General features: G+C 34.3%; 3 protein-coding genes across 4 annotated transcripts; 2 read left to right on the top strand and 1 right to left on the bottom strand.

The window, feature by feature from the left end:
* Positions 1–1,530: 1,530 nt before the first annotated feature.
* LOC132543976 (transmembrane protein 11, mitochondrial-like) lies at positions 1,531–4,456 on the top strand. The gene is made up of 2 exons (XM_060207533.1): positions 1,531–1,544; positions 3,591–4,456. The coding sequence occupies exons 1-2, from the start codon at positions 1,531–1,533 to the stop codon at positions 4,105–4,107; spliced, it is 531 nt and encodes a 176-aa protein (XP_060063516.1). The 3' UTR covers positions 4,108–4,456.
* Positions 4,204–11,853, bottom strand: LOC132543877 (dehydrogenase/reductase SDR family protein 7-like). 2 transcript variants are annotated; one of them, XM_060207409.1, is made up of 7 exons: positions 11,716–11,853; positions 10,140–10,286; positions 7,602–7,705; positions 7,075–7,294; positions 6,248–6,340; positions 5,637–5,789; positions 4,204–4,896 (listed from the first exon to the last, which is right to left on the bottom strand). In XM_060207409.1, the coding sequence occupies exons 1-7, from the start codon at positions 11,822–11,824 to the stop codon at positions 4,685–4,687; spliced, it is 1,038 nt and encodes a 345-aa protein (XP_060063392.1). In that variant the 5' UTR covers positions 11,825–11,853; the 3' UTR covers positions 4,204–4,684. The 2 variants fall into 2 exon arrangements, with proteins under 2 accessions (XP_060063392.1, XP_060063393.1); XM_060207410.1 differs by having other exon boundaries at positions 11,702–11,805.
* A 168-nt stretch (positions 11,854–12,021) lies between these two features.
* On the top strand, positions 12,022–24,962 carry LOC132543876 (ubiquitin carboxyl-terminal hydrolase 22-like). The gene is made up of 13 exons (XM_060207408.1): positions 12,022–12,141; positions 13,109–13,241; positions 13,578–13,691; positions 15,600–15,701; positions 16,161–16,336; positions 17,725–17,920; positions 18,731–18,836; positions 19,045–19,148; positions 20,526–20,583; positions 22,294–22,420; positions 22,641–22,804; positions 23,731–23,880; positions 24,499–24,962. Exons 1-13 carry the CDS (start codon positions 12,022–12,024, stop codon positions 24,539–24,541), a joined length of 1,593 nt encoding a protein of 530 aa, XP_060063391.1. The 3' UTR covers positions 24,542–24,962.
* Positions 24,963–26,795: the final 1,833 nt, after the last annotated feature.

The following is a 26,795-nucleotide window of genomic DNA, read 5'->3' on the forward strand; positions in this document are numbered from 1 at the left end:
GACTTTGACTTATTGAACAGAAATTTAGAATTACAACTGCAAAGTCTGAAAAAGTACAACTCCCAAAAAGTCAACAACTCATAAAGCTCCATACTTTTACATGTGTGGGTCTGGGCATCCGCGTCACACCGACACATCATCATCATCATCATCATCATCTCTTTTTATTCCTCACTGATGAGATAAATATATAATAATTACAAAGATTAGTTTACATTTACATCAATGTTTATCATGTAAACTGTACATTGTACATGATGATCATTACAAAATAGTTCAACCTAAATTATGTAATAACTTTAATTCATTGAAATGGCATGATGACAATTAATACGTCCAGACTATTACAATTGATAAAGAATGTCAATTTCGACAGTTCTTTGTATCGCCATATGACAAAAGTTATATAACATTTAAGTACATGTAAATATGCTATAGAATTCCTCAACATACGCCGGGACACAAAAACCATTGTTACTTTGTAGTTTTTAGGAATAGTATTCAGAGCAGGTTCGTCTCCAGTGTACCTTCCATTACTGTTGTAAATAGCGATTTTACCATGCCTTAGATGATTAGTCGTGGTAACTTATACATTACCTCCGTACAATCACTAATTAATTAAGTTGGATTGAAGAAGCGGGGCGATTTGTCAATAGGATCCGAAGCCCTATGGACAAAGCTAATTACAATTAATGAATATAATATGATACTCGAGCATCCGAGCTACGGTGTAGTATGTCACGTGCGTGGTTTTTGTCAATACTTTCTGAACGGAATTTGTGTGCGCGCACTATTACTCTAAGCTTTGAAAATACTCAGAAAATTCCTTTATCGCAGTTACAGTTAACTATTAGGAAATTGTGACGGATGGTTAAAGTGGTTAAATAGTTACTGTTGTGTTAACTAGCTGTAGGGTTGCTTATACCGGTAGGGAAATATTGTGAAACTCGCTGGTCCGTTACATACATATGACTGGTGATCGATTAAATATACACTTAATGATCGCTTACATCTAGATTAAGTTACCGGCCAGTAAACGTTGACTAACTTACAGTGCGGATTAATGTGGATCAATGATGGGTCAAATGTCAAAATAAAAAGAAGTAAATCTACCATAAAAGTTAAACAATTTCATAGTTTTTTGTAAGTTTCCTGGAATTACCTTTTTACTTTTCCAAAACATATCTCGCCATCGTGTGGACAAGGATAAATGTTAGTAACTACATGGAATGACGACGACCACGATAATGATTTGGTATAATTACATATATATTGGTGAGGAAAATGTGTTATCAAAAATAGAAAAAAAGAAGACTGTGTATTGTTTTAGATATCAAACAATATCAAACGATTCCCGGCTGTCATTTGATTAGACGGTAGTTGTGGTACAGAACAGAATTAAGACTGAGTGTGTTGGAATGATTGAAAACATCAATAGATTAAAACAACATTTGTGCTCCTTCTGACACTCGAACCACATGTCTCGTTTGGGAAAGAAGAGTTACTCCCCTTCCCAGACATCTTTCGAAAATGGCAGACAACAGGTTTGTGACAGAAGAGAAGATTACAACATTAATTTTAGTAGCTTTGTTTGACTTTTAAAGGAGTTCCACTCCTCGATTTACTTTGTTATAGGTGCAAAATTATACGTAATATGCATTGTACAGAATCCCCTCTTCCATAATATCCGAAAATGCTTAAGGGACAAATGCCGCCAAATTTAAAATTTCACACTGAGCAGCGTCTCGGTTGTCTATCTAAAGTTTCGGTATCAGAGATGTGAAGAAATAGTTATTTATAGGCTTTAGATGGAATGCACGTTTAAGGCGTATGCTGACTTCCATCAATCATGTCAATTATGCCAACGTTGTTTGAGATTTACACTAAAAGAAACGTGTAAGAGGGCGCTGTCGAACAGGGGGATCTATCGGGTTAGAAACTGTTTTAAGTTGTCGCTTTGTAACGCTACTGTATAGTGAAGAAATTCTAGATAATTGGCCTTGCTGAATTGATAAAGCATTTTCTCCAAAATTACTTTCAGAACACAATAGTAACAAGCAAAATAATTTTCAAATTGTTTGTGTGTGTGTTTTTTTACATGATTTCGGGGATATATTTGTAAAATAAAATGCATGTTTAAGCTATTTACATATGAAATACCACCTAATATTGTATACAGCTTTCAGTCTGAAATATAAAGAAAATCATCTTTCAAAAATAGTATTGGAGAAACATTAGTTTGCGCATCCCTTTGCTTTATTAATATTTTTTTTACAAAAATGAGATTCACTTCTCACTGGGCAACAAAACAGACAGTGTAAAGTCCACAATTACTACAGTACAGGGGCAAGTAGATAAGATTAGATGATTGATGTGAAGATGCTTTGATGACTTCACAGTTCAATGAACAAACAAAAAGTAACCACAGAGAATTTGAAGTCTCCACTGGGCATAGTTTCTTATCCTTGATATTATACGTCACTGCAGCTGACACACTATTACTCTATTCAGTATATGTCATATGATTAATTTGCTAATCAGCACTTATTAAAATATAAACTGACCTCCACCAATCATTCATTCATTCATTCATAAATGTTTCTTCATGTCTTATGTAAGCCGGCTTCCTGTTGTCTACATGCACCTATCATTCAGTTATCCAGAAACTATCTAGGTTTCTGATTTATCACAGGAGCCCACAAGTTTATCAAAACTGCCCTAGTACTAGGTTGTAAAGATCTTGGAAATCAGGATTGGAGAGATACATTAGATCCGCTCATCTCGGAGGTAACACCCTCTGGACTCTGACATACTGGTTGATTACCTGTATTGATATTTGCATACATGTTCATATCGGCAAGCCATAAAGTGCTTTTTCGAAAATGATAAGAAAAATAACTAAAAGTTTGGAGTTCTCAGTACATTTGACCTTTGGCATTGCAAGTGGGTCAAGGTAACCCATTTGAACAACCTTCTCATCTCGGTATGTCACTGGCTCAGTGTCTGGAACCTAGTCATTTTGGTTATCTAGAAGAAGTTGTTTGAAGCTTTACATATTTGATCCCTGTGATCATTGAAAGTGGGTCAATGTCTTTTTATATGAACATACTTTATAGTACTTGAATTAACCCAGCATGCTATGGGTCAGATATCATTGGAAGGATATATAAAATGACTGCATAAGCTTAAATGCCTTTAAAAGCAGGTTAGCTAATCGACATGCACAACAGAGTGCAATAAAATGGACGGCCACAGTATAACCATTCATACATATATATGTACATTTATAAACAGGGGTTAGCTTGATAGCTAGAAATCTAATGATTTTGTTTTAGAAAGTTGAACTGACAAATAGATTATAATTATGGAAAAGTTTTTTTTACGCACTAAGTTGATGCTGAAATATAGATATTATAGCAGTTGCTTTACTCATTAGTTTGGGAGAATACAGTAATATGGGATACAATTTATTTATAGAAATAAAATAGAGCAATGCATCTGGAAATACATATCCATGGTACATATGGACATTAATCTAAAGATGTAGAATTACACTGCTTCCATTAATCAATGCTTTCTCTTTGTTACAGAGGAAAAGGTAGTCGTGGTGAACAAAGCACTGTTATTATAAGGGAGCTGAATGAAGAGGGAGGTGATGATAGAGACTGTGAGCTAGAACTGGAGAGAGCTTCAGCAGCCCAAACAAAGACAATCATCATTGAGCCCTGTAAACTTGGTGATATGACAGCACGTTGGATAACAGTTGGAAACTGTTTACATAAGACATCAGTTTTATCAGGTCTGTCCTCTATGGCCTGCATGTATTTTTATCCTGATCACAGCTGTGTTTATTTCCCACTTGGACTGGTCAGTGTGACCTTTGCTGGGGTGTATGCCGTTTCTTGGCAGTTTGACCCTTATTGTAAATATCAAGTGGAGCACAATGTGCATAGACTGGAGAAACTTCCTCTGCATAATATTGCTTCCAGTAATCCAATAGTGCTGATTCGCCGCGACGACAATAGACGCAAAGTTTTACACAATTTTGTAGCACTGACAGCTACAGGACTTTGTGCATGGAAAATTTACAAATTGTTTATAGAATGAAAATGTTACCTGGTCTTTCATAAGCTGAATATGTTACACATTTTCAGAGAAGAATTAAAATCATTTTTGTGCCTTTATTTATCACAAAATAATTGCTACATTAACACAGTATTTTATTTTTAAAAAGAAAGAAACAAATAGGCATAGTTGATCTAGTACATTATCATTTACCAAGTAATGATTAAATCACCTGTTAAATTGTTACAAACATTATGTTGGTATTCTTGTTCTGTAAAATGGTAAACAGTATCATACATATGAAGTGGGTTTATTTGTTATTGTACATGTCCATTGTAGACCCTACTTTACATATTGTTGTACAGGATTTAAAATTAAATACTGAAATTCACCTATTGTACATTGTCATGTGTAGTATATCATACAGTAACATGTATACATAGTCAGTATGTTTACTTGTGAAGTCACTTCTCTATAATAACTTCCATCAGGTGTTAATTATGAGTATTTGACGCTCTGTCTCTTAAATGTGATAATGTCGATTGACACAAGTCACACTGCACGTTTATTTCACAAATTCTCAGGTATACGTATATGTACATATATATCAAAAGTGCCATCAATTATTTTTTAAATATTGTTTCCTACTGGAATTGGCACGATGTTTCATTATGATAAAGTATATATAAGGAGATAATGTTCTCAGCACAATGGCAAGTCTATGGTGTAAAGGCCCCAACACAACTTCATCTCGTTGTTCAATCACAGACAGAAATATCTGTCTTGCTACATACTCTGGCTCCATCCCATTGGCTATTTCTTTTTCCACAACTGTAACATATAAACCATCTATATAAACATCGTTGTAAAGAAGAAAAAAAATCATGTTAAAGTGTGGTAATACTTTTGTATCACTATCATTCAATGTGATTGTACAAGTTTGGTTACCTATATCAATTACATATTACAGTTAAGATCACACAGGCAGTTTGCCAAGTTCATTTGACATTTTTCTGGAGTTATAGTTATTTTTTCATTCAGCCCAATGGTATTGTCATCAATGGCAACAATTCACTAAATTTTTCAAATGATTGAGTTGAAATATTGACTTTAATTTTTATGATTTGAACAAAGTTGTTAATATTATACCTAATTCTACATTGTCTAAATATAGCTGATAAAAATTAATGCCATCACAAGAAAGGCCAATTAGGTGAAGAAATTAATTAAATTGACAGTGTTTTGAAATAGATGTTACAGAGCTGGTAATTCTTTCTTTATCTACAATGAATGAATGTTCAAATTTTCCACAAAACCACAAGTGTGCAAAATCAGGAAGTATATATCAGGAAGTATAAATCACTGTTGTTCACAATGATGAACTTTCTAAACTAGCATGTGTTACTAACAGCTTATACATTTTAAGGCAAACCTGGTACTCAAGAAGAAATAAGACTGTCTTCATGTTTTTATATCATCAGACTTACATCACATTCTTTAGGAAATGTGTACTAGCTGTGAACATTAACTTTGACTGTTCTAATGCATGTGACTGGTAAAAGCAATCTTACGGCCATATGGAGATCCATCCCCAGTTACAGCATTCTTTGAGAGATTGGTCTTGATATAGCTTGGGCACACCACACACACATCAATGTTACTATCAGCCACCTCAGCCTTCAGACTGTCATGGAATGCATGGAAAGCATGCTTTGAAGCTGCATCTGGAAAATTAGTTTGAAAAATTAATTCACATCAATTAAATGGATGATATTTATCATACTCTCTGAAAATCATGTTGGAAACATACAGTTGATGCTTTGTCTGTCTGTCTCTCTGTCCATTCTTTTTGTGTCCAGAGCATAACTTTGTCCACAGTTAAGTAACAACCATGAAACTGAGCTGAACAGAAATCAGAACAGACTGAAAAACAGACGTGAAAAACATAATGCACCATCAGACAAAAACTCGCCTATCCTCAATGCTCGGGAGCTAAAATCAAACAAAAGTTCAAAAGAGCGAAATATGAATACAATGTACATGTGAACCAATGTCTTCCGACGTAAACAGAAATGGAAAAAGATCTTAACAACATTTTTATGTACTTACATATACATATACCATATTATAAACAGTAGGAAACTAGATTATATACTGTGGGGATGATGGTAGGCTAACTTACAAGAAGATCTGTAGGGGATGGCGATTCTACCCTGAATGCTGCTGATTCCGACAATAGAACCCTCTCCAGCTGATCTCATATAAGGCAGAATTGCTGAATGAACCAAGAGAAAGTAATGTTATTGTGATTATCTTTAATAAAACTTACTTGCCTATGTTTGCTTCACAGATCAGTGATGTCTGAGGATTTCTCTTAAGAATATCAGGATAATATATAAAAACATATAAAAAAAACACTACTGAGGACTAAGAAGCTTTATAATGAATTAACCTTTATCCACCACATAATGTGATGACTTACTTCAAGAATTAACAACTTAATATCATATTGATCTTGCCCAGTATTCTCAAAACATTCACTTTAAATCTGTCAGGCACATAAAAATGTATTTTGTATATTTTTAATGTCATCATCGACAGGAGCCAACAGGTTTCGATCACTGAATGATTGCTATGACTGAATTGTGGAGATATTAACTTTGGTGATATTGACTAATCTGTACCTAAGTTGATTAATCTTTGATGAAATTAACTTTTGATACCTTGGTTATGTTTTAGTGACATCTTTATCCTGAATTGACATCGACTACGTTGAGTTACCTGAATACCATGAGACATCAAAAAATCTCATGCAATACTACACTCAAGTTGATCAATCAAGTCGACATTGATGTATCTCACATCACAAAAACTGACCTCCTCTGATTCTTATTATCTCTTAGTGACATGAACTAATGATGTGACAATGAATTACTTCTGTTGACATTGATCGTCTGGTGTCATTTCTATGTACCAGGTATTATCCTAAATGTGTTGAACTTTACTTACCTTTAGTGAGGGCCACCTGACCAAAAAAGTTGATAGTCATGACCTTGGTAAAAGCATCAACGGTAGTGTCTTCAACCTGGCCACGGGAACTCACTCCAGCATTATTGATCAAGATGTGAATCGGTCCTACTTGTTTGACCATACTGTCTACCTGATCTGGCACACTGCTAATGTTTTCCAGATCCATTAGAAATATCTCGGGTTCCATTTTTTCTGCAGGCTGTAAACATTTCCATATATGTCTTATACCAAGTATACATCAAAGCATATACATCAACATAAGGTGGAATAAACAAGTAACACAACACCAAGTTTCCTAAGTAATAAATAAGCAAATGGTACACAAGTATTGGTATGGCATTGAATGTACTGGAATATTGATACCTCATGGACTGCTTGGTCCTAACTTATCTCATATTTCATGAATATATGTTACAAATTCCTTTTTTCTTTTTTTTTAAAAATTGTTTGCAAATGTCTCGTCAAATTTTACTCAGCAAGATCTTAATGTCTATATATATCAGTACCTTCTTAAGTCGCAGCAGTTGAACTTTGACCCTGTTCAGTTGTGTTTGGTTTCTGCCCACCAGTACCACCCTGCAGCCTGCTTTGTGGAATTCTTTGGCACATGCTAGCCATGCAGCATTATTGCAAAAAAAAATCAATTATTTTTTCCATTTGTTTCATACTGCATTATGATTTATATAATACATAATATAAAATAAACAAAAAATTAGCTTCAGAATATTATATTTATTTTTCACCTGAACAGTTACAAAACTATTCAATGTAATGGACCATTTGTGCGAACTGTAAAATGGTTGTCTCCTACGTTCTGAACTAGGGTACACCTACTTCTTATGTACTGAGTCTATTGACAGGGACAGACCAATACTTCAATTGATGGTGGGTAGCTTACAAGTTTTCTATCTCAGTGACTCGTCCTGTTTCTAGGTATTACATTTCAACTTCCAGTCTCACCTATCCTTACAATTGACGTTGGGCATTGTACAAACTTGACTCAACAGATGTGATGCAATTGTTACAGAACAACAGGACAAAAAAAATCACACAGAATCGCATCCATAGCACCATAAAAACATGCTGATATCCTGATAGGGCTATTCAGGTGGTGAAAAACAACTTGAGGAAAGGAAAGAGAAGACAAAGAAAAGAACCATCACAGAAAAGAATAAAATGAAAAGACAAATATTCTTTATTAAAGAAATCAGATCCCTTAAGGATATATATTGTGGCCATGGCAATGCAACAGCCATGAAAACTCACTAGATGCTCAACACATTTTTTTCCATCCTAAGGACAAAACACTTGAAAAGGATGTTGCAGAATGCATTCACAAGATTGGATGCGAGAACTATGTTGGAGAAATTGGAAGGGCTTTTAGGTCTGACCTGGTAAACACAAGAAGGACACAAAAAGCCATTAAAGGCCAGAAATTCACCAGATTGGACCAGTGGAAAAGAATCCCAAATCAACAAGTCAGCACTAACAGATCATATCAAACAGCAAATCATACAACTGACTGCAACAATTCCTAAGTAAAAAAACAAAGGCAGGTCAAGGAAGCCATCTGCATATTGCTGCAGGAAGCAGGTAATAAACAGGGATGAGGGGACATATAGCACAACAGAGTCAAATTGACTTCCATGATATGTTTATTGCTCCCATCTTATGTATGTATGTAGAACAGAAATTCTTGTAACACAACCAGGGATATCTATCAGCAACAAATTGGCACAGCAATGGGCAGCCCAGTGTCTTCGATTGTGACCAAATTATTCATTAAGCACTTGTTGAAAGAACTATAGTCACAAACCCCCACAAAATGCATGCTCAATTTGTAGAAGCAACATGTTGATTACATATTGGATACAGTCATGAAAGGGTCACAGGAGGATTTGACAGCATATTAATATCGTAAATACCACTAATGCGTCAAATTTACCTGTGAAGAAGAAATTCATGGTACTTTGTCATTGGATACCCTGATTTTGCAAAGATTGAAAGTAAAGAGACGAAATACCAAGGAAAAGAACAAAATGAAAGGACAGGTAGTCAACCCACACATTAAAGGCCAGTTGGAAACTATTCCAAGGATTTACAGTGGTCATGGCATTACAACAGCTGTGAAACAACACAAAACTTTCTAAAATTTCCTAGTCCATCCTAAGGATAAAACATCCAAAGAGAATATTGCAGAATGCCTGTACAAAATCAGATGTAAGAACTCTGATGCATCATATATTGGAGAAACAGACAGGAGATTTGGGATCAGGCTCAATGAATATCAGAAAGATGCGGAATCCCAAGAAAGCATAAAATTTGACTAGATCAGAGCGAAAGCGACTAGTGCTAAATGGGACAAAGGGGGCCACAGACTCTCGCACATCTTAAACAAAGCTTAGTCTAATTGATTACAATACATTACTACTATCTTGTGATTTTTTATTTCTTTCTTCTGTTTACCATCTCGTCACACTATTTTTCAACCTTAGTATGCATAGGATTATAGTACAGTTGAATAGTTGCTCTATTTCTCACCACCTCGTACAGGTGACAATGTAGTCATTGAATGGTCACACAGTGCAAATATTCTTCACAATGGTCATTTGTCTAATCGAGGTAACAATGTAATCATTGAAACATCTGTGCACATCACCTTCTAACCTTTGGTGATGTATAAAAACTTTTATTTAATATCATTATGATACCAACCACAAGAAAATGTTCTGAGATAATAGGAGAACCTGTTTCCAAAATATAATCCTGAGCGGAAATTTGCCCTTTGTATATTGTATTTTCAACAACTGAAAAATTAGGAAAAAAAGTTATTTAATGAAATAGGCTGTTAGATTATCTATTTGTCATAACACACATGACACTTTGTAGCACTTCAATTATAAAATTAAAGTATGCATTGATTACATACAAGTTTTTTTTGGAAATGCAATAAATCTTTCATATCCCATTCAAAATTATTTTTGTAAATTCACCAACTACAAATATTGCTTTTAATCATCAAATTTCACAAGAAAATAACTAACCTTCTCCAAGGCCTGAGCTTGCACCTGTGATGAGGACAGTTTTTCCTACAATGTTCTTTCTGCTTCTTTGAGACCACACAAAATAAAGGAAACAGGCAAAACCCAATGGAGCTCCTAGGATGCTGCATAAACTCTCGCAACCCATAACTAAAAACAACCGAACGAAACAAAATAATAATCCTGAAACTCTTAATACTCTGATTCACCAAGAAAAAAAGATGAATAATAATACCAGCTATTAGAAGCTCTTCAGAGCTCCTGTTCATGTATACATTTTGCCTCTGTTGAAAAATGTGATTAATTTTATAAAAAAAAAAATATATGTGCAACTCTTACAGCTTTGACTTTGCTGCATCGTAGGAGGTATTCCAACATTTGTTGAAAACTACAAAATTTCAACAAATTTATGTAACTAGTTTACATATTGTATTATTACTTTTAAAATACCTGCTGCTTTCTAACAGCAGATCTGAAGACAATTTCTATCTCAAATATTCTAGTATGTTTAAGCATGCACCGAGTTAGCAAGAGGTCCTGAGTCTGATTCCAACAATGACACTGAAAAGTAATGATGTCTGTTTCTGTCCTCATAGTGACTCACATGGTTATGCTCACGATCACTTATTGTACTCCTGGAATGTTTCACAGGATAAATTGAAGGTTTTATGTCTGACACCTTGTAGATAAGATGTGGAGATTAGGTTGATCTTTTGATTTAATCAAATGAATCTTGAGGTAGGATAACTGTATGTTTTACTGGCTTTGAAATTGGATGTCTTTCTTTACCATCTTCAAATGAACATATAAGTCTGTGATTGGTCATTTGAAAGCTGCTCTAAGTGTATCAAATTACTTTGCCTGTGCCTTCAATGATGCCATAAAATGTTCTAAGTGTACAACCAGTGAAAGTGAATACAAAACCTGGAGTATTAAGGATTGGTGACACAGGAATATTGACAATAAAATACATTTAGCATAACACTCATAAACATTATAGGCTATTGCTGCTACCGTTCGAAAATACAAGATCAAATTATTTCTTTGAGAGGGGCTTTGTGTGGATGAATAAAGACTGCTGTTTTCGTTAAGAAAGAAAAATGAGAATAACCCAAAAGTCTAAGTTTGATCCCTTGCAGAGGTTTTGTAAAAATACAATTACCACCAGACCTGTTACAACTGAATAGAAATTGACATGATAATTAGAATTTGACAAATATGCCATCATGCAGTTGTAGCACTTATAGGAAATTCCTAAATCTATTTGTCTTATTGACATCTATTTATTGTAAAGCAGCTAGCTTTTTCCTTTTATATCCAAAACTGTGGAAAGTATCAATACTAATATTTTTTAACAAAATTATAATGTTGTCATTGCAGCTACATATTCACTATAAGGCATAGATCTGCTTCAAAAATTGTACTTTTCCCTTAATAACTATACAGTTGTTTTCAATCGAACTAAAATTATCATAATTGTCAAACATCGCAGCAACTTTCCTCGTTATAACCATCAAGCGTGTCCCTTTTTGGAGTAGATTAGTCAAAATGAAAGTAGGTTGTACCTGCGTTTATGTACCGAGATGATGGAAAATTTCTTCAGTATGGATTTCTGTGCATAAAGTTGGAAAGAACGGAGAAAAAGATCGAGTATATTTCGGCTGTAAAAACTCAACTGAAGGTCGCATGGGGGTATAATCGTGAGTGGGTGGGTCTTACTTGTGGAGTTTGAGTTAACAACGGAAACGGAAGCGAGACAGATTATGCGCAAAATATCAGAGTTTTTTGTCTCTCAGCGCATCTTTGTTGAAGTTTACATTGAGCCGATGGGTCCTGTTTTAGATATGAAAAAAATACTTCCATTTCGTGGAAGAAGAACCCTGAGATGACTATGGGTAGCTGTGAACATCTCCAGGAATACAAGGCGACCCATGGAACCAATTCTTTTCGTATTATCCATACATATTTCATAGCATGCTCATCAGCTGATGCTAGGCGACGGAAGGTTAGCCACCGAATGTTTTGCATTTTCAAAACAAAATGAATATTGCAACCTATATCTAAAATGAACATCATTTCTTATCTAATCATTAAAATCAGACACACTTTTACATTTATTCTCCCACATATATACAGCTACTGGTAATGTCTGTGCTGAAATCAGAGTGTTAGAAAATAAAATCGTATCGACGTTCCATTTACAAACTTTTCAAAATGAAAACGAGTTTCTTTCTCGTTCAACGTACAGAAGCTAGTATAATATTTCCATTTAAAAGTTGTCAATTCGAAACATTACAGTTAGAATATGCTTACCATTTATATATATGTAAATGTTTTGTTCTGGATAACCAGGATGGGGACATCATCTTACTTTAAATTGTATGTATAGGACTTGGCTAGTGTCTAGGAAAAAAAACCTTTCTGATCATTACTCAAGGATGACATTTTATTCAGTAAGGAAAGAACAGATAGTATGTCATTCTACCTACGAACTGAAACATTAAGTCTGAACTATAACGAATGTTTGTGAAATCTGTTGTATTTTAATCAAACCATTCATTTAGTCTAAGAAGGATGAGATACAAGGTTCAAATTTGTAATGCAATCTGTTGTGTGTTAACAGTACTGTAACCTTTTGACTTCTAAATAACCATTTGTCAGAAGGTGATGAAACTTGGTGAAAGTCGTCTGAAAGTGTAGGAATTAGAATTAGGAATCGGTGGAATTATAGGAAGCTGTCAGTTAGATTTTGAACAAACACATCCTCACTCACAGACCTAACAGAGGGCTGAGAGGAAAGGTGGTTTCGGAATGCCAGACATTTTTTCCCAAAGAAGCCTTTTTTCAGATTTTGTGTATGCATGTAATTGTCTTGCGAAAGGATACCAAAACCTTGGGTGCAAACAGTAATGAAATTATTGAAATGTGTGCATTTTGGTATTAAAATTTTTTATTACTTTATAAAATTTCAGGCCAAATCCTGTGTCTGTCACACCTGCAGACAGCATGGACCCCGCCTGCATGCCTGCCTTCACTGTATATACTTTGGATGTTATGGTGCTAAGCATATCCATGAACATGCAGAAACTACAGGTCATTTCCTTGGTAAGTTTTACCTTTTTATTTTTTTTCCCCTATTTTTGGCTTTTTTTCATTCTGTTTTTGTGTTTTATTTAAAAATGAATATGTACACAAAAATGTGATATGTATAGCTTTACCTAAATATTATGCAATCATTAGTACCAAGAGAAAACCATGTGGTTAAGCAAGTGAAGTGACTTACATTTTGTATCTAACTGGGGATCTCACTGTCTCATGGAAGGACAAGAACATAGTCCACTGTACCACACAACCACCATGGATTGACAGTTTTTTTTCAGTATTGTACGGAATAATATGTTTTATGATTTCAACAGATTTTGTTGTACTTTATGTTTTCAGCTGTTGACATGATCCATGGCGCTGTCTACTGTTTTGAATGTTGTGACTATATGTATGATGAACAACTGGAAGAGATAGCAAGGAAACAGTATAAGAAATCAAAAAAGCGCATAGGTAAAGTGTCTGAATTGAGCTGTATTGTATATTTCAACAATATTATGTCCAAAGCCATGGAATTTCAGGGCTATAATAGCAGGAATAAGGTGTTATTTGTGGAAGGTTATGAAAGTCCAGTCTCTTCCATTTCTTAGTCTTAGTCAATCAATGGGAATTATAATAATTGATAAACAGATCAAGTAGACAATCAATAACCTAGCATTTTTTAAAGCAAATAAATTTTCATTTGATATGAGATCTTATGAAAGGAGTCTTTGAATTTTTTATTTACTCAACAAAAGTGAAAACTTCATAGACTTGTTTTATAAAACTCCATAAAAATGAAAACAAATTTAAGATATTTTTTATAGCATAGCAAAGAAATGTGACATTTCGACAGGTTTTATAGTGGAAATAAAGAGAAAAAGTCAAGGATGACAGCCATTTTGTTTTTCCATTTTCAATTCATATATAACTATTTTCATTGAAAGTCCTGTGATTTTATCCAGACTGACATGAATCTTATGTCATCAGAGTGAGATGTTTTCCAGCCAATGCATTATGTGTGTGATTATAGTGATGTTTTTTGGAAATGCACAGATTCAAAACTTACTGTAAAACCTGTTCCCATGTCATTTCATTCCACCAGATCTAGTCAGCATACAATTAGACATATGATTTGTACTTTGTAATTTAACAGGCGAATGCCTTTCCAAATTCAGTTGAATATATATCATATGTGCTTTGACTTGGTTAAATATCAATATTTTATTAACAACAAGGTAGTAACATTTTTTGCAAAATCTTACACTCTTTTAAATGTTGGCCCAAGGAGATCTTTCCACACAAGTGATCCTGATGTCCCTCAATCTTTGTCAAATTGAAAGAATTACAAAAAACAATACTTTCACATTGAACTGAAATTAGTGTTCACCTGTGAACCATTATGTAACTGGTTATCCAGTTGGGGCTGCCCTTGGAGAAATTTTATGTCTTATTTTATAATGCTACTGAATTTTGTAGCCAGTTAATCTTTGGCATCGCTAATAAAAATATTTGGCCTTACTCTTGCTTGTTTTAATTCCTATTGATTGTTACTCAAGATTATCCATCTGACACTTGAGGTACCTTGTTCACCCATCTAGGTTGTCAATTCATTAAGTAGTAGTTACTAATAGGATTCTGTTTCTGTTTGAAGAAAGAATGATATACATTTTTATCCTGCAACTGGTAGTGTCATTGTTTGAATACACCTGCCACATATATTTTCCTGAATTCAGCAGTGACTGAAAACAGTTTTATTTAGCATGTGCGGTAATTCAACAGAATTACTTTCTGAATTTACTTTTAAAATTACGTTTAATAATATTAGTAACTGTTGAAATACATGATTTTATATGTTGTAATGAAGAAGTTGTATTTACACAAATACATAAAAACCGTTATATCCACTGAAGTTTGGAACTAAATTTCTATGTGGAGCATTTTTTGGCATACATCATCAGACAAACTTCAGCGTAACGTCAGCTACAGGTAAACAACAAACTACTGAAGTTTTGATTGTCTGATTTTCAATCAATTTTGCAGGATAAATAGAATACATGGTCAGTGTCTTAAAATATAAGTTGTATTTTGGCTTGTGACAGAAAAACAAAAGTAACTTGTCAGAAGCTCGCTTCTTTTGTCTTTCTTCACCCTTGCCAAAATACAACTTGTGTTTTGAGACACTACTATGTATTCTATATATAATAGTGATAGAAAGCAATGCAACAATATCTTGTCTACTTAAACCAACATCAATTGTCTTCTCTCATTAACAGAATGTTGTGGTGGTTCATTAAATTGATAAATTGTAGAAGACACTGTTTTTGATCATGTGTACTTGTATGCTTCTGTCATGTTACATGTACTTTTGTTTTACTCTAGGTTTAAAGACTAATTTCTCATCATGGGAACCCTCTGAAGTAGAGATAGAAATTCTTCGACAGAATCCAAAGAGAAGAAAAGTAGAAATGAAGTCTTCTATAGGTGACATTATCATATTAAATCTTGAATAAAATGAAGTTTGAAATCTCTAATTATAGATGGCCCATAATACCTTTCAAGTAATACAATAGCATCAACTGTTGTGGAATCATGATTATATTTGTCCTGTTCACCAGCATTAGATGGCCAGTTTGTGATATGGTCTTTTATCGTGTTGTAAGTTTCTTGTATGATCTGCTCATCCTAAAACAATACTTGATACTATTTTCAAAAAGGTATAGAAAAAAATAATTAAGAACAAATATAAGTTTCTGTTCCATTTCATGTTAAATAATGAAAATTAAAAAAAAAAAGTACTACTTGCAGAAATGAGAAATCTCTCGCCCTTCATAGGTGCCAGTGTGCCTCTGGTAACTTTGGTGTCTGTTTTATATATGTATATTTTCAAAATTTGTTGAGGATAACCAAAATTCTAACATTTGTGATCTTTTCATCACAAAGGTTTACGAGGCTTGATCAATTTAGGAAACACCTGCTTCATGAATTGTATTGTACAAGCCTTGACTCACACCCCGGTGCTACGTGACTTCTTTCTGTCAGACCAGCACAGCTGTCAGGTGCTCAGCCAGGATGCAAGGCAGTGCCTTGTTTGTGAAATGTCACGTCTGTTTCAGGAGGTAAAGTACACCACAAAGGACATCCTTTGATTATTTTATTGATATATTTCACCTTTTGTAATGATAACCTGATACAGTTTTACAGAAACAAACAGGAAATTAATATTTCAATATGAAAAGTTAAATGAAACTTTGATATTATACCATTGGGGAAACACATTGAAAATTAACATTTCAATTTCAACAAATTTTATTGTCAAATTGACAAATGGTTTTGGCAGCAGGCATAGCCTATTTAAGCACTCTCATTGAAAATTAATATCAATAAATACATGTATGCACATATCGGGAGAAAAAGTTAGAGACAGCTGTTATACCTACACTGCAAGTAATATATAAAACATGTTTAGTTATGGAGTGAAATTTGAAATAATGTACAAACGTTTCCTGGATATGATGTTTATGTATTTCAAATGTGATAGACAGTCGTAAAAGTATTTGGAATTCCATTAACACAAACAATAGGTAAGTTTTTACAAGAAAATGAAATGGATACAATCTAGAAAGAAAGAAGTGTTTTGCTGAAATCTTAGTATACTTTTTGTCTCCCACTTACAATTATGGCTGTACATCATTTTTAGCGGTTTTATGTACCAGAGTTGATCTTGATGTTTTCTCTGTTTTTCACTCTATTTTAAGGTGGAAGGGCATGTAATGTTGCTACCCATGTCCATCGTTATCATATCAAGGGGGTGAATAGTCACTGTTAAAAGGTCAAAGGTCACATTTGACAACTTCGGCAAATTCATTAAATAATGATACTTCAATTCATGGGGGTGGTTGCATTAATGTCTTACAGGACATTTTCTCTTACAATATGATTAATTTTCATCATTATTCTTGATGAGAAATTTGGACATGCAAGTTTGATATTTGCACAACACCTTTTTTTTCCCTCTGCCATGAAACAGCTGTTTGTGCTGTCTGTTTGTAAGTCAATAGGTAAAATCTTGTTGAGATCTAATGTTGTGAATTGTTTATTAGTGTATCAGTTGTAGGATAATGACTTACACTTTAACATTGATGTTATATACCATGTAAATATTTTCTAATCATGTTAGATTTCTGACACATTTTGAAGATATTGTTTTGTGTGCCTTTCAATATTTTTAAAGCATCGTTCAGTTACAATATAAAAGTTACATTTTAAGTAAAATCCATTTATGGGTACCAACCAAAGAATCAATAGAAGTAATAACCAGATATTTGAACCATGGATGGAAGTGATTAATGTTGGAGTCTAAGGATCAAGTAGATTTGTTTACTGGAATGGACCTTAAAGCTTTTCTATATTTTGTTGTCAAACTGTTGTTTAGTAAGGTATAGTGTTGTTTCAGTCCTACATTGTTAAGATTAGTACCAAATTCCCTATTTTATTTGCTTTTTAGTTTTATTGTGGAGCTAGAACTCCACACATCCCGTACAGACTACTTCACTTGGTGTGGACTAATGCACGACACCTGGCTGGTTATGAGCAGCAGGATGCTCATGAATTCCTAATAGCAGCCCTGGATGTGTTACACAGACATTGTAAAGGTTATTCCGATAATATTTTATTATCCTACAACAGTCAATTAAATGCAGGTTGGTACAGTTTTCAGTTAGGTGGATGTGTGTTCCTATAACCTGCAGATTAATATCAGCTGGATGCTTGGTGTGCAATCAAATGAGACATCTTGTCATTTCCAGATTTCACTATACTAATTACTGAAATATGGACCAAAGATAATGACTTTCAATTTGTGATTTTCAAAAAAGAAATCTTCATTAAATCTTTAGACAATTTCTGCTTTTCAAGACTTAAATAAGAATTCAAAATCTAATTAAGATCTGCTGCCAAAGATCTGTGTGGATTTGCTATAAATCTCTTGATTTCAAACACTACACCTTTTTGATAAGCACTTTCTCTCATTGTGACCAACTCACCCACTGTTGCACTCTCACAGGGAAGGATCTTATTTAATTCTACTAATTCCTTTAAATACTTCCTTCCATTAAATTGATGATAAACATTTTTATTAATACAACATTTATTTAAAATTGTGTTTGTTTCTAGTAATTTTATAATATGATTATTTTGGTATCAATTAATGAAGTCACAAATGCTATGAATTGTGAAATCATTTATATATTTGTCTGTTGATTTTCTATCAAATATTTTGGTGTACAGGTTTATCTAGCCACTGAAGGGTTAGTGTACCACATTTTATCAATTGGTAACGTACATGCTCTGTTACATTCATCAGAAGACCAGTACAACCATCAAAATTTAATTGTAAATTATGCAACGGAATCACCTTATGTACACTGAGATGTTCATGAGTGACATTGTGTGATCTAAGATCTGTCTGATGTAACAGGATTTTGTCTGATCTGTAGGTTCTGCCTCCTCAGGAACCTCTGACAGTAACGGCAGTGGAAACCCTCACCACTGTAACTGTATCATAGACCAGATTTTCACGGGTGGTCTCCAGTCAGATGTCACTTGTCAACAGTGCAAGTAAGTAGTGTTCTGCAATTGGTAGGACACAATGTAAATTTTCTGTCTTTGTATAAGTCTGATGGGATTTCAAATATATAAAATGTAATGAAATTAGAAAATAATTAGGCTTATATTTCAAGAGATAAAATTGATAGATGGTTGACTTTAAGTAATGTTTCTAATATGGTTAATTTTCAGTAATATTTCTAATATGGTTAATTTTCAGTAATGTTTCTACAACGATCGATCCAATTTGGGATATTTCTCTTGATTTGGGTCCTGGTCCACCACCTGGAGGCAACAATAACTCCAACTCTTCTCCAAACTCAGGTAAGACATGACATAGTTAATGCTGGTTGGTAACTATCCAACTATTTGCACTGATCTCTGGTTAGGTATATATCTAATGCTTCACATTAAATATTACACTCTGGTGAGGTAAATATCTATCACTTCACATTAAACATTACACTCTGGTGAGGTAGATATACGACTCTTTACACTAAACTCTGGGTGAAGTGTATATCTAATGCTTCACATTAAACTCTGAGGAGGTAACTATCTAACACTTCACATCAAACATTACACTCTGGTGAGGTAAATATCTAACACTTCACATCAAACATTACACTCTGGTGAGGTAAATATCTAACACTTCACATTAAACATTACACTCTGGTGAGGTAAATATCTATCACTTAACATTAAACATTACACTCTGGTGAGGTAAATATCTATCACTTCACATTAAACATTACACTCTGGTGAGGTAAATATCTAACACTTAACATCAAACATTACACTCTGGTGAGGTAAATATCTATCACTTCACATTAAACATTACACTCTGGTGAGGTAAATATCTATCACTTAACATTAAACATTACACTCTGGTGAGGTAAATATCTATCACTTAACATTAAACATTACACTCTGGTGAGGTAAATATCTAACACTTCACATTAAACATTACACTCTGGTGAGGTAAATATCTATCACTTAACATTAAACATTACACTCTGGTGAGGTAAATATCTATCACTTCACATTAAACATTACACTCTGGTGAGGTAAATATCTATCACTTCACATTAAACATTACACTCTGGTGAGGTAAATATCTATCACTTCACATTAAACATTACACTCTGGTGAGGTAAATATCTATCACTTAACATTAAACATTACACTCTAGTGAGGTAAATATCTATCACTTAACATCAAATATTACACTCTGGTTAGATAAATATGCAATTCTTTACACTAGACTCTGGTTGGGTAACTATCCGATTCTTCACATTACACTCTGGTTAGGTAAATATCTATCACTTCACATAAAACATTAAACACTGGTATGGTACATGTCCAACACTTCACACTATGCTTTGGTCAGGTAACTTTCCAACTCTTTACATTAAACTCTGGTGAAGTTACTATCCAACACTTCACAATAACCTGTAGTTGAGTTACAGTCCAACTGTTCACTGAATTCAATTGACTTTCCTACTAGTTTTCAACTTTGTTGAAAGGACTGTTCTTGTGATAAAACTATTCTCTTTTGATTATAGTAACTTTACTTAATTTTTACAATAAGAGTTGTTTACAGTACTTGATGACTAATAAACGACAGTTCTGAATGCTTTTTATTACACTCAAATATTGCAGGTATTTGGATTGACTTTTCATTATATTTTCCCTTTGTTTCAGGTTTTTCTAATAGCCCCGGAACATATGAACCTACCTCACTTTTAGAATGTTTAAAAAGGTAAGAAAAAAATTGTCTTCTCCACTGCACAGAAATATCCACACATTCAATCAGAGTAATATATTTCTATCTGTTAGGGGTGAACAGGAAGTGACCTTTAATGACATTGTTCATCGTTTATGTCAAGGTCAGCCAGGGTCAGGGTTATTGACAGCATTGATAATTATCATCTGGGCTTTGTATGCCAAGTTACCAATAGCATATCACAATTGTGCAGTCACATATTATTAGTATTAACAAGTAAAATGCTTACGGTTGAAATGGGCTGAAAAAAACTTCCTAACTTGACTGAACAATAAAAATATTTCTACCCATATCTTACTGTGACACTGGGGGAAGATCATTTCAACCTTTATTTTCAGGTAGCTTAATGAAGCTGAAAGATTCTCTCTGATCCAACCTCATCCTTTGTTGTCTGTTATCCCTTATCTAAATATTCAGTTACTTTTCAAAAATTGCTGGAGTGATTTCAGTTTTATAGAAAGTTTCCACAGGGAATGACAAAATAGTCTCTGTTAAAATTGTCATCAGAATGGTCCTGCATCTCTAGAAATTAAGGATGCTGAAAAGTTTGACTTACAAAAGTTTTGCATTTAGTTCAATTTCTCAATAAGCACAAGTGATATTCCAATCAAATCTTGAATATAGATTAGTTAAGTTATAGTATGGACATTTGAACTCACCTAATAGATTACATGAATTTTTGTGTTTTTTATCCTCCTTCAAAATGTTTTCGGGGAGCAAATAGTTACTGATTTGTCCTTATGTTCTCTCATTTTTGGAGCATAACTTTGCCTACAGTTAAGCAAGGATCATGAAACTGAGTGTATACATTGATCATACTAAGAGGATATGCAGTGTACAGAATTCAGGGCCTGATTGAAAAACTCTCTTTGAATGATATATCCCAAAGTACTTTTGTTTAGTTTTAGTGAGAAATAATTCTTGGTTACAATCAGGTATCAGTTTGTTGCTATGAGAATAAAGATGAAGACCGTCCCTGGGGCCTGAAGGGCGGGACACAAAGGAGACAATTTACTTACATCACCTTATGGTTTGAATGTCAAAAGATGCTCTATCGAAATTGTAAATTTCCTAAAACCAAGGTCCAATGTTTCCCTCTAGAAAGGGGAAAGTAATACATATGGATGTATTTGATTTTTGTTTTTTTTTTAAGAAATTAATGTAATCAGATTTTTTTTTTTTTTTTTTAAGAAATTAATGTTGTCATCAGATAGCAGTTTTCAACAAAATTTGATATGATTTTTTAGGTCTCTGTTCTGTTTTTGTAACTCTAATTACAGATGGTTAGGTACCTACTGCACATCAAGTTGCAAATCTGAAATGGCTGTGAAAATTTCTTATAAAGTTTCTTGTTTGGTTTTTCATTGGAGAGGGAGTCGGGCATAGCAGTAGAGTATTTTACTTTGACTTAATAACCTTTTGTAAAGATTGAGATGTGTGGTTTGACAATCACTGATCTGTTCGTTAAAATAGGTTGTCTTGTACCACAGAGGTTTTGTCTGATAACAAGACACTTTACCCCAAATGCTCTGGGTGGCCTACAGCATCGTCAAAATTAGTGTTGATGGGGGATACACATAACAATCAAAGAATTGCCTAAATCTGGCTTGTAAAATTGCACTTCATTTTAATAATCTAAAATTTATACAGAAATAGTCACATGATTTACATTATTTTCTTTATCAGGTTTACAAAACCAGAGCACCTGGGCAGTTCAGCCAAGATAAAATGCAGTACCTGTGGTAGTTACCAAGAGTCTACCAAACAGCTCACCATGAAGAAACTGCCTATAGTAGCATGCTTTCATCTCAAAGTAAGAAAACAGTGGAGATGTCTTAATAATCTTCTTCATAAAGTCATTATGTTTTGTGTACTCATCCTATAGTGAAAACAGTGGAGAAAACAGTTCCCTTAACTAAAGGACTAAGTTAGAACAGAAAAATTCATATAATTCAATATATTAACTTTTGGTTTCTCTGTAAATAATAAATCTTTTGTACAATGGTTAATTGCCAACTTATGTATTTTTTCAGAGATTTGAGCATTCAACTGGGTACCACAAAAAGATCTCAACTTATGTGTCATTCCCAGAGGAACTTGACATGACACCATTCATGTCCTCCTCTCGAAGCAACACAAATGGTTACAATAATCAGGTCATTCAGGAATCTTCCAGGGGGCTTTCATGTGATAACAAGTAAGTAAAAATCTTTACTTTATTGTAAGTATCCTCCTGGAGGTTTGTATTGTTATATATAGAACCAGGGTTTCCTAATAGTTTGTATTGTTATATATAGAACCAGGGTTTCCTGATAGTTTGTATTTTTATATATAGTACCAGGGTTTCCTGATAGTTTGTATTGTTATATATAGTACCAGGGTTTCCTGACAGTTTGTATAGTTTGTATTGTTATATATAGAACCAGGGTTTCCTGATAGTTTGTATTGTTATATATAGTACCAGGGTTTCCTGATAGTTTGTATTGTTATATATAGAACCAGGGTTTCCTGACAGTTTGTATAGTTTGTATTGTTATATATAGAACCAGGGTTTCCTGATAGTTTGTATTGTTATATATAGAACCAGGGTTTCCTGATAGTTTGTATTGTTATATATAGAACCAGGGTTTCCTGATAGTTTGTGTTGTTATATATAGAACCAGGGTTTCTTTAGAAACTGATCTCTAACCATTGATACCCTGTTAGATAAATAAGGTAGAGAGGTGCTGTATATAATGTAGTGGTGCATTTATTTCACTTGTTCTTTAAATGAAATGTTCAGATGACAATTATGGTCAAGGTAGTAAGGTACAAAAGACATTGATTTGGTTTTACATTTTCACTGTTATATTAGTGTCAGTGCAAATGCTACACAAGGAAAAGGAAATAAAGGAATCATGTATTCAAGAAATTGATAAATAGAACAAGTAGAAAGAAGATGATTTAAAAGTAGATTAGAAGTTCACAGTCTCTTGGTTTCAGACAAGGACACAAAATTGTGTACAGTAGCCTTAATGAGCCTATGTTTCTTGATATCCACAAATATCCAGTAATTATTATTCATGTAATTCTTTCTTAGAACTGACAGAGTAATACTATGATTGTTCATGTTGTACATAACAGGTATTCATTGTTTGCTGTTGTAAACCACATGGGCACAATAGAGAGTGGTCATTACACCTGTTTCATCAGACAGCTGAAGGACCAGTGGTTCAAATGTGATGATCACCTCATCAACAAGGCATTGGCCGGTGATGTTCTCAACAGTGAAGGGTAAGGATATGACATCTGTAAATCCTTATATATACTTTTATATATATATATATATAACAAATTACATGAACATCAAATAAAGTTAGGCAAGGTGTTATATACAGATAACATGATCTGCCCTCATTATCAGCTGATGTGGTAGAGTGTTTGGCTTTATAGCCTTAGGCGAAGGTTTGAAGATCACTCCTCTGGACAGTTTGTATTTCTCAGAAAGCTGGGAAACCAATTGTCCTGTACTGTTGTGATTTTGTTCTTGGAAAAGACACTTTATCCAAATGGCTTTTGGTGGAATGTGATGGGTAGCCACCAGCTACTACCAGGAAACCCCACTTAATATTGATTTTTACTTCTGACAGGGCAATTGACCTAGCAAACTAACCAGCATTCAATACTTACTAAATTATGAATCTTGTATGTTAAAAGCACACAGGCACAAAAAACAGAATTTTATTCATGAAATGATTCAGGGACTTTTGATTTTTTTGTACTGGTGTATATAACCAGGGTTGTAATATTCAAATGAGTGACATGATAGCTCAGTAATTAATGTTATACTTGTTCAGTTTTTACTTATCATGTTTGTACTATACTGATGTTGTATATATTTATCACACACAGGTATCTGCTGTTTTATCACAAACAAATACTGGAGTATGATTGACCCTGATGGAATCTTAGTTCTCAAGCCTGTGTACTGTTGTGTGTGGATAGACATCAGATTTATGGACACTGCTTCCATGACCAATGGAGTTGTAAATTGTATTGCCTCATATTCATAGGCCTCAAGTAAAAATACCACTGCCATAGACATACAGACTGCTGTTGCGGTTAGTACAGCCAATGTACACATCAACACCTAGGAACTGTAGGTCTATTATGAAGAGTTTTGTTGGTAATTAAAACACACACACTCCTTGTAAATAGAAGCCATGTATGATGAAACTGGTTGACAACATTGATAGCACATCTTTGGAAATCACGGCTGCTTGAAGACTCTGGTATGGTTGGTTAGAATATTATGTATAAACACTACTGTAGCACACCACATATCAAAGACACATTGAAAGTATTTATATGGTATTTTAGGTATATGATTTGAATGACAAACATGTAGATAAACTTGTTTATTTGTATTACTATTTGATAATTCTCTTTATTCAGGTTAAGTTGTAAGTAGTCTTGTCTGGCCAACCCTGTTTTACTTACCAAAGAAGAATATAAATTATAAGATGATAAACTACCAAGGGTCTGTTGGTTACTTAGGGCCTGTTGGTTTATATGGACAGTTAGTCGATGTATGTACCATGTTTATAATAATGACAAACCTGAAGTATAAATCAGGTTTCCAAACAAAGGCTTCCTTGAGGCAGAAAGCAAACTAAAATCAGTAGGTCCATCTATATTCATAAATTAACTTAACTGGTGAAACTGATAAAAAAACCAATTTACCTAAGGCCAACAATCAGAGTGAATTTTAGTGCTATGGTGTAGCACAGTCAGTTTACATTGTATTATTATTGTGTAGCACTATCAGTATGCACACTGTACTTCTATGGTGTAGTACCTTCAGTGTGAATTGTTCTGTTGTGAGATGGTGTATCACTGTAATTTAAATATTGTACTATTGTTATATATCACCATTGGTGTACATTGTACTGATGTGGTGTGGCACCATCAGTGTACATTGTGCTGTTGTGGTGTAGCACCATCAGTGTACATTGTACTGTTGTGGTGTAGCACCATCAGTGTACATTGTGGTGTAGCACCATCAGTGTACATTGTGCTGTTGTGGTGTAGCACCTTCAGTGTACATTGTACTGTTGTGGTGTAGCACCATCAGTGTCCATTGTACTGTTGTGGTGTAGCACCAGCAGTGTACATTGTGGTGTAGCACCATTAGTGTATATTGTACTGTTGTGGTGTAGCACCATCAGTGTCTGTTGTACTGTTGTGGTGTAGCACCATCAGTGTACATTGTACTGTTGTGGTGTAGCACCGTCAGTGTACATTGTACTGTTGTGGTGTAGCACCGTCAATGTACATTGTACTGTTGTGGTGTAGCACCATCAGTGTCTGTTGTACTGTTGTGGTGTAGCACCATCAGTGTCTGTTGTACTGTTGTGGTGTAGCACCATCAGTGTCTGTTGTACTGTTGTGGTGTAGCACCATCAGTATCTGTTGTACTGCTGTGGTGTAGCACCATCACTGTCTGTTGTACTGTTGTGGTGTAGCACCATCAGTGTTTGTTGTACTGTTGTGGTGTATCACCATCAGTGTCTGTTGTACTGTTGTGGTGTAGCACCATCAGTATCTGTTGTACTGCTGTGGTGTAGCACCATCAGTGTACGTTGTACTGTTGTGGTGTAGCACCATCAGTGTACATTGTACTGTTTTGTTGTAGCACCATCAGTGTACATTGTACTGTTGCGGTCTAGCACCATCAATGTACATTGTACTGATGTGGTGTAGCACCATCAGTGTACATTGTACTGCTGTGGTGTAGCACCATCAGTGTCTGTTGTACTGCTGTGGTGTTGCACCATCAGTGTACATTGTACTGTTTTGTTGTAGTACCATCAGTGTACATTGTACTGATGTGGTGTAGCACCATCAGTATATATTGTACTGCTGTGATGTAGCACCATCAGTGTCCATTGTACTGTTGTGGTGTAGCACCATCAGTGTACATTGTACTGTTGTGGTGTAGCACCATCAGTGTACATTGTACTGTTGTGGTGTAGCACCATCAGTGTGGGTTGTATTCATTTTGTACACATCACTTTGGTGGTGTATTATTAGGTGTTCTTGTAACAACAGTGATGATTGTTACTTTGAACTTTTTGAATCATATCAAATAGATTTTTACTTTTGATACATTGATGGCTGTCCCAACTATTTATGTCATTGATAAACAC

Source organism: Ylistrum balloti, unplaced genomic scaffold, assembly GCF_031769215.1.
Source record: "Ylistrum balloti isolate Yb309-2 unplaced genomic scaffold, AGI_CSIRO_Ybal_v1 Utg369772, whole genome shotgun sequence".
NCBI lineage: Eukaryota > Metazoa > Mollusca > Bivalvia > Pectinida > Pectinidae > Ylistrum > Ylistrum balloti.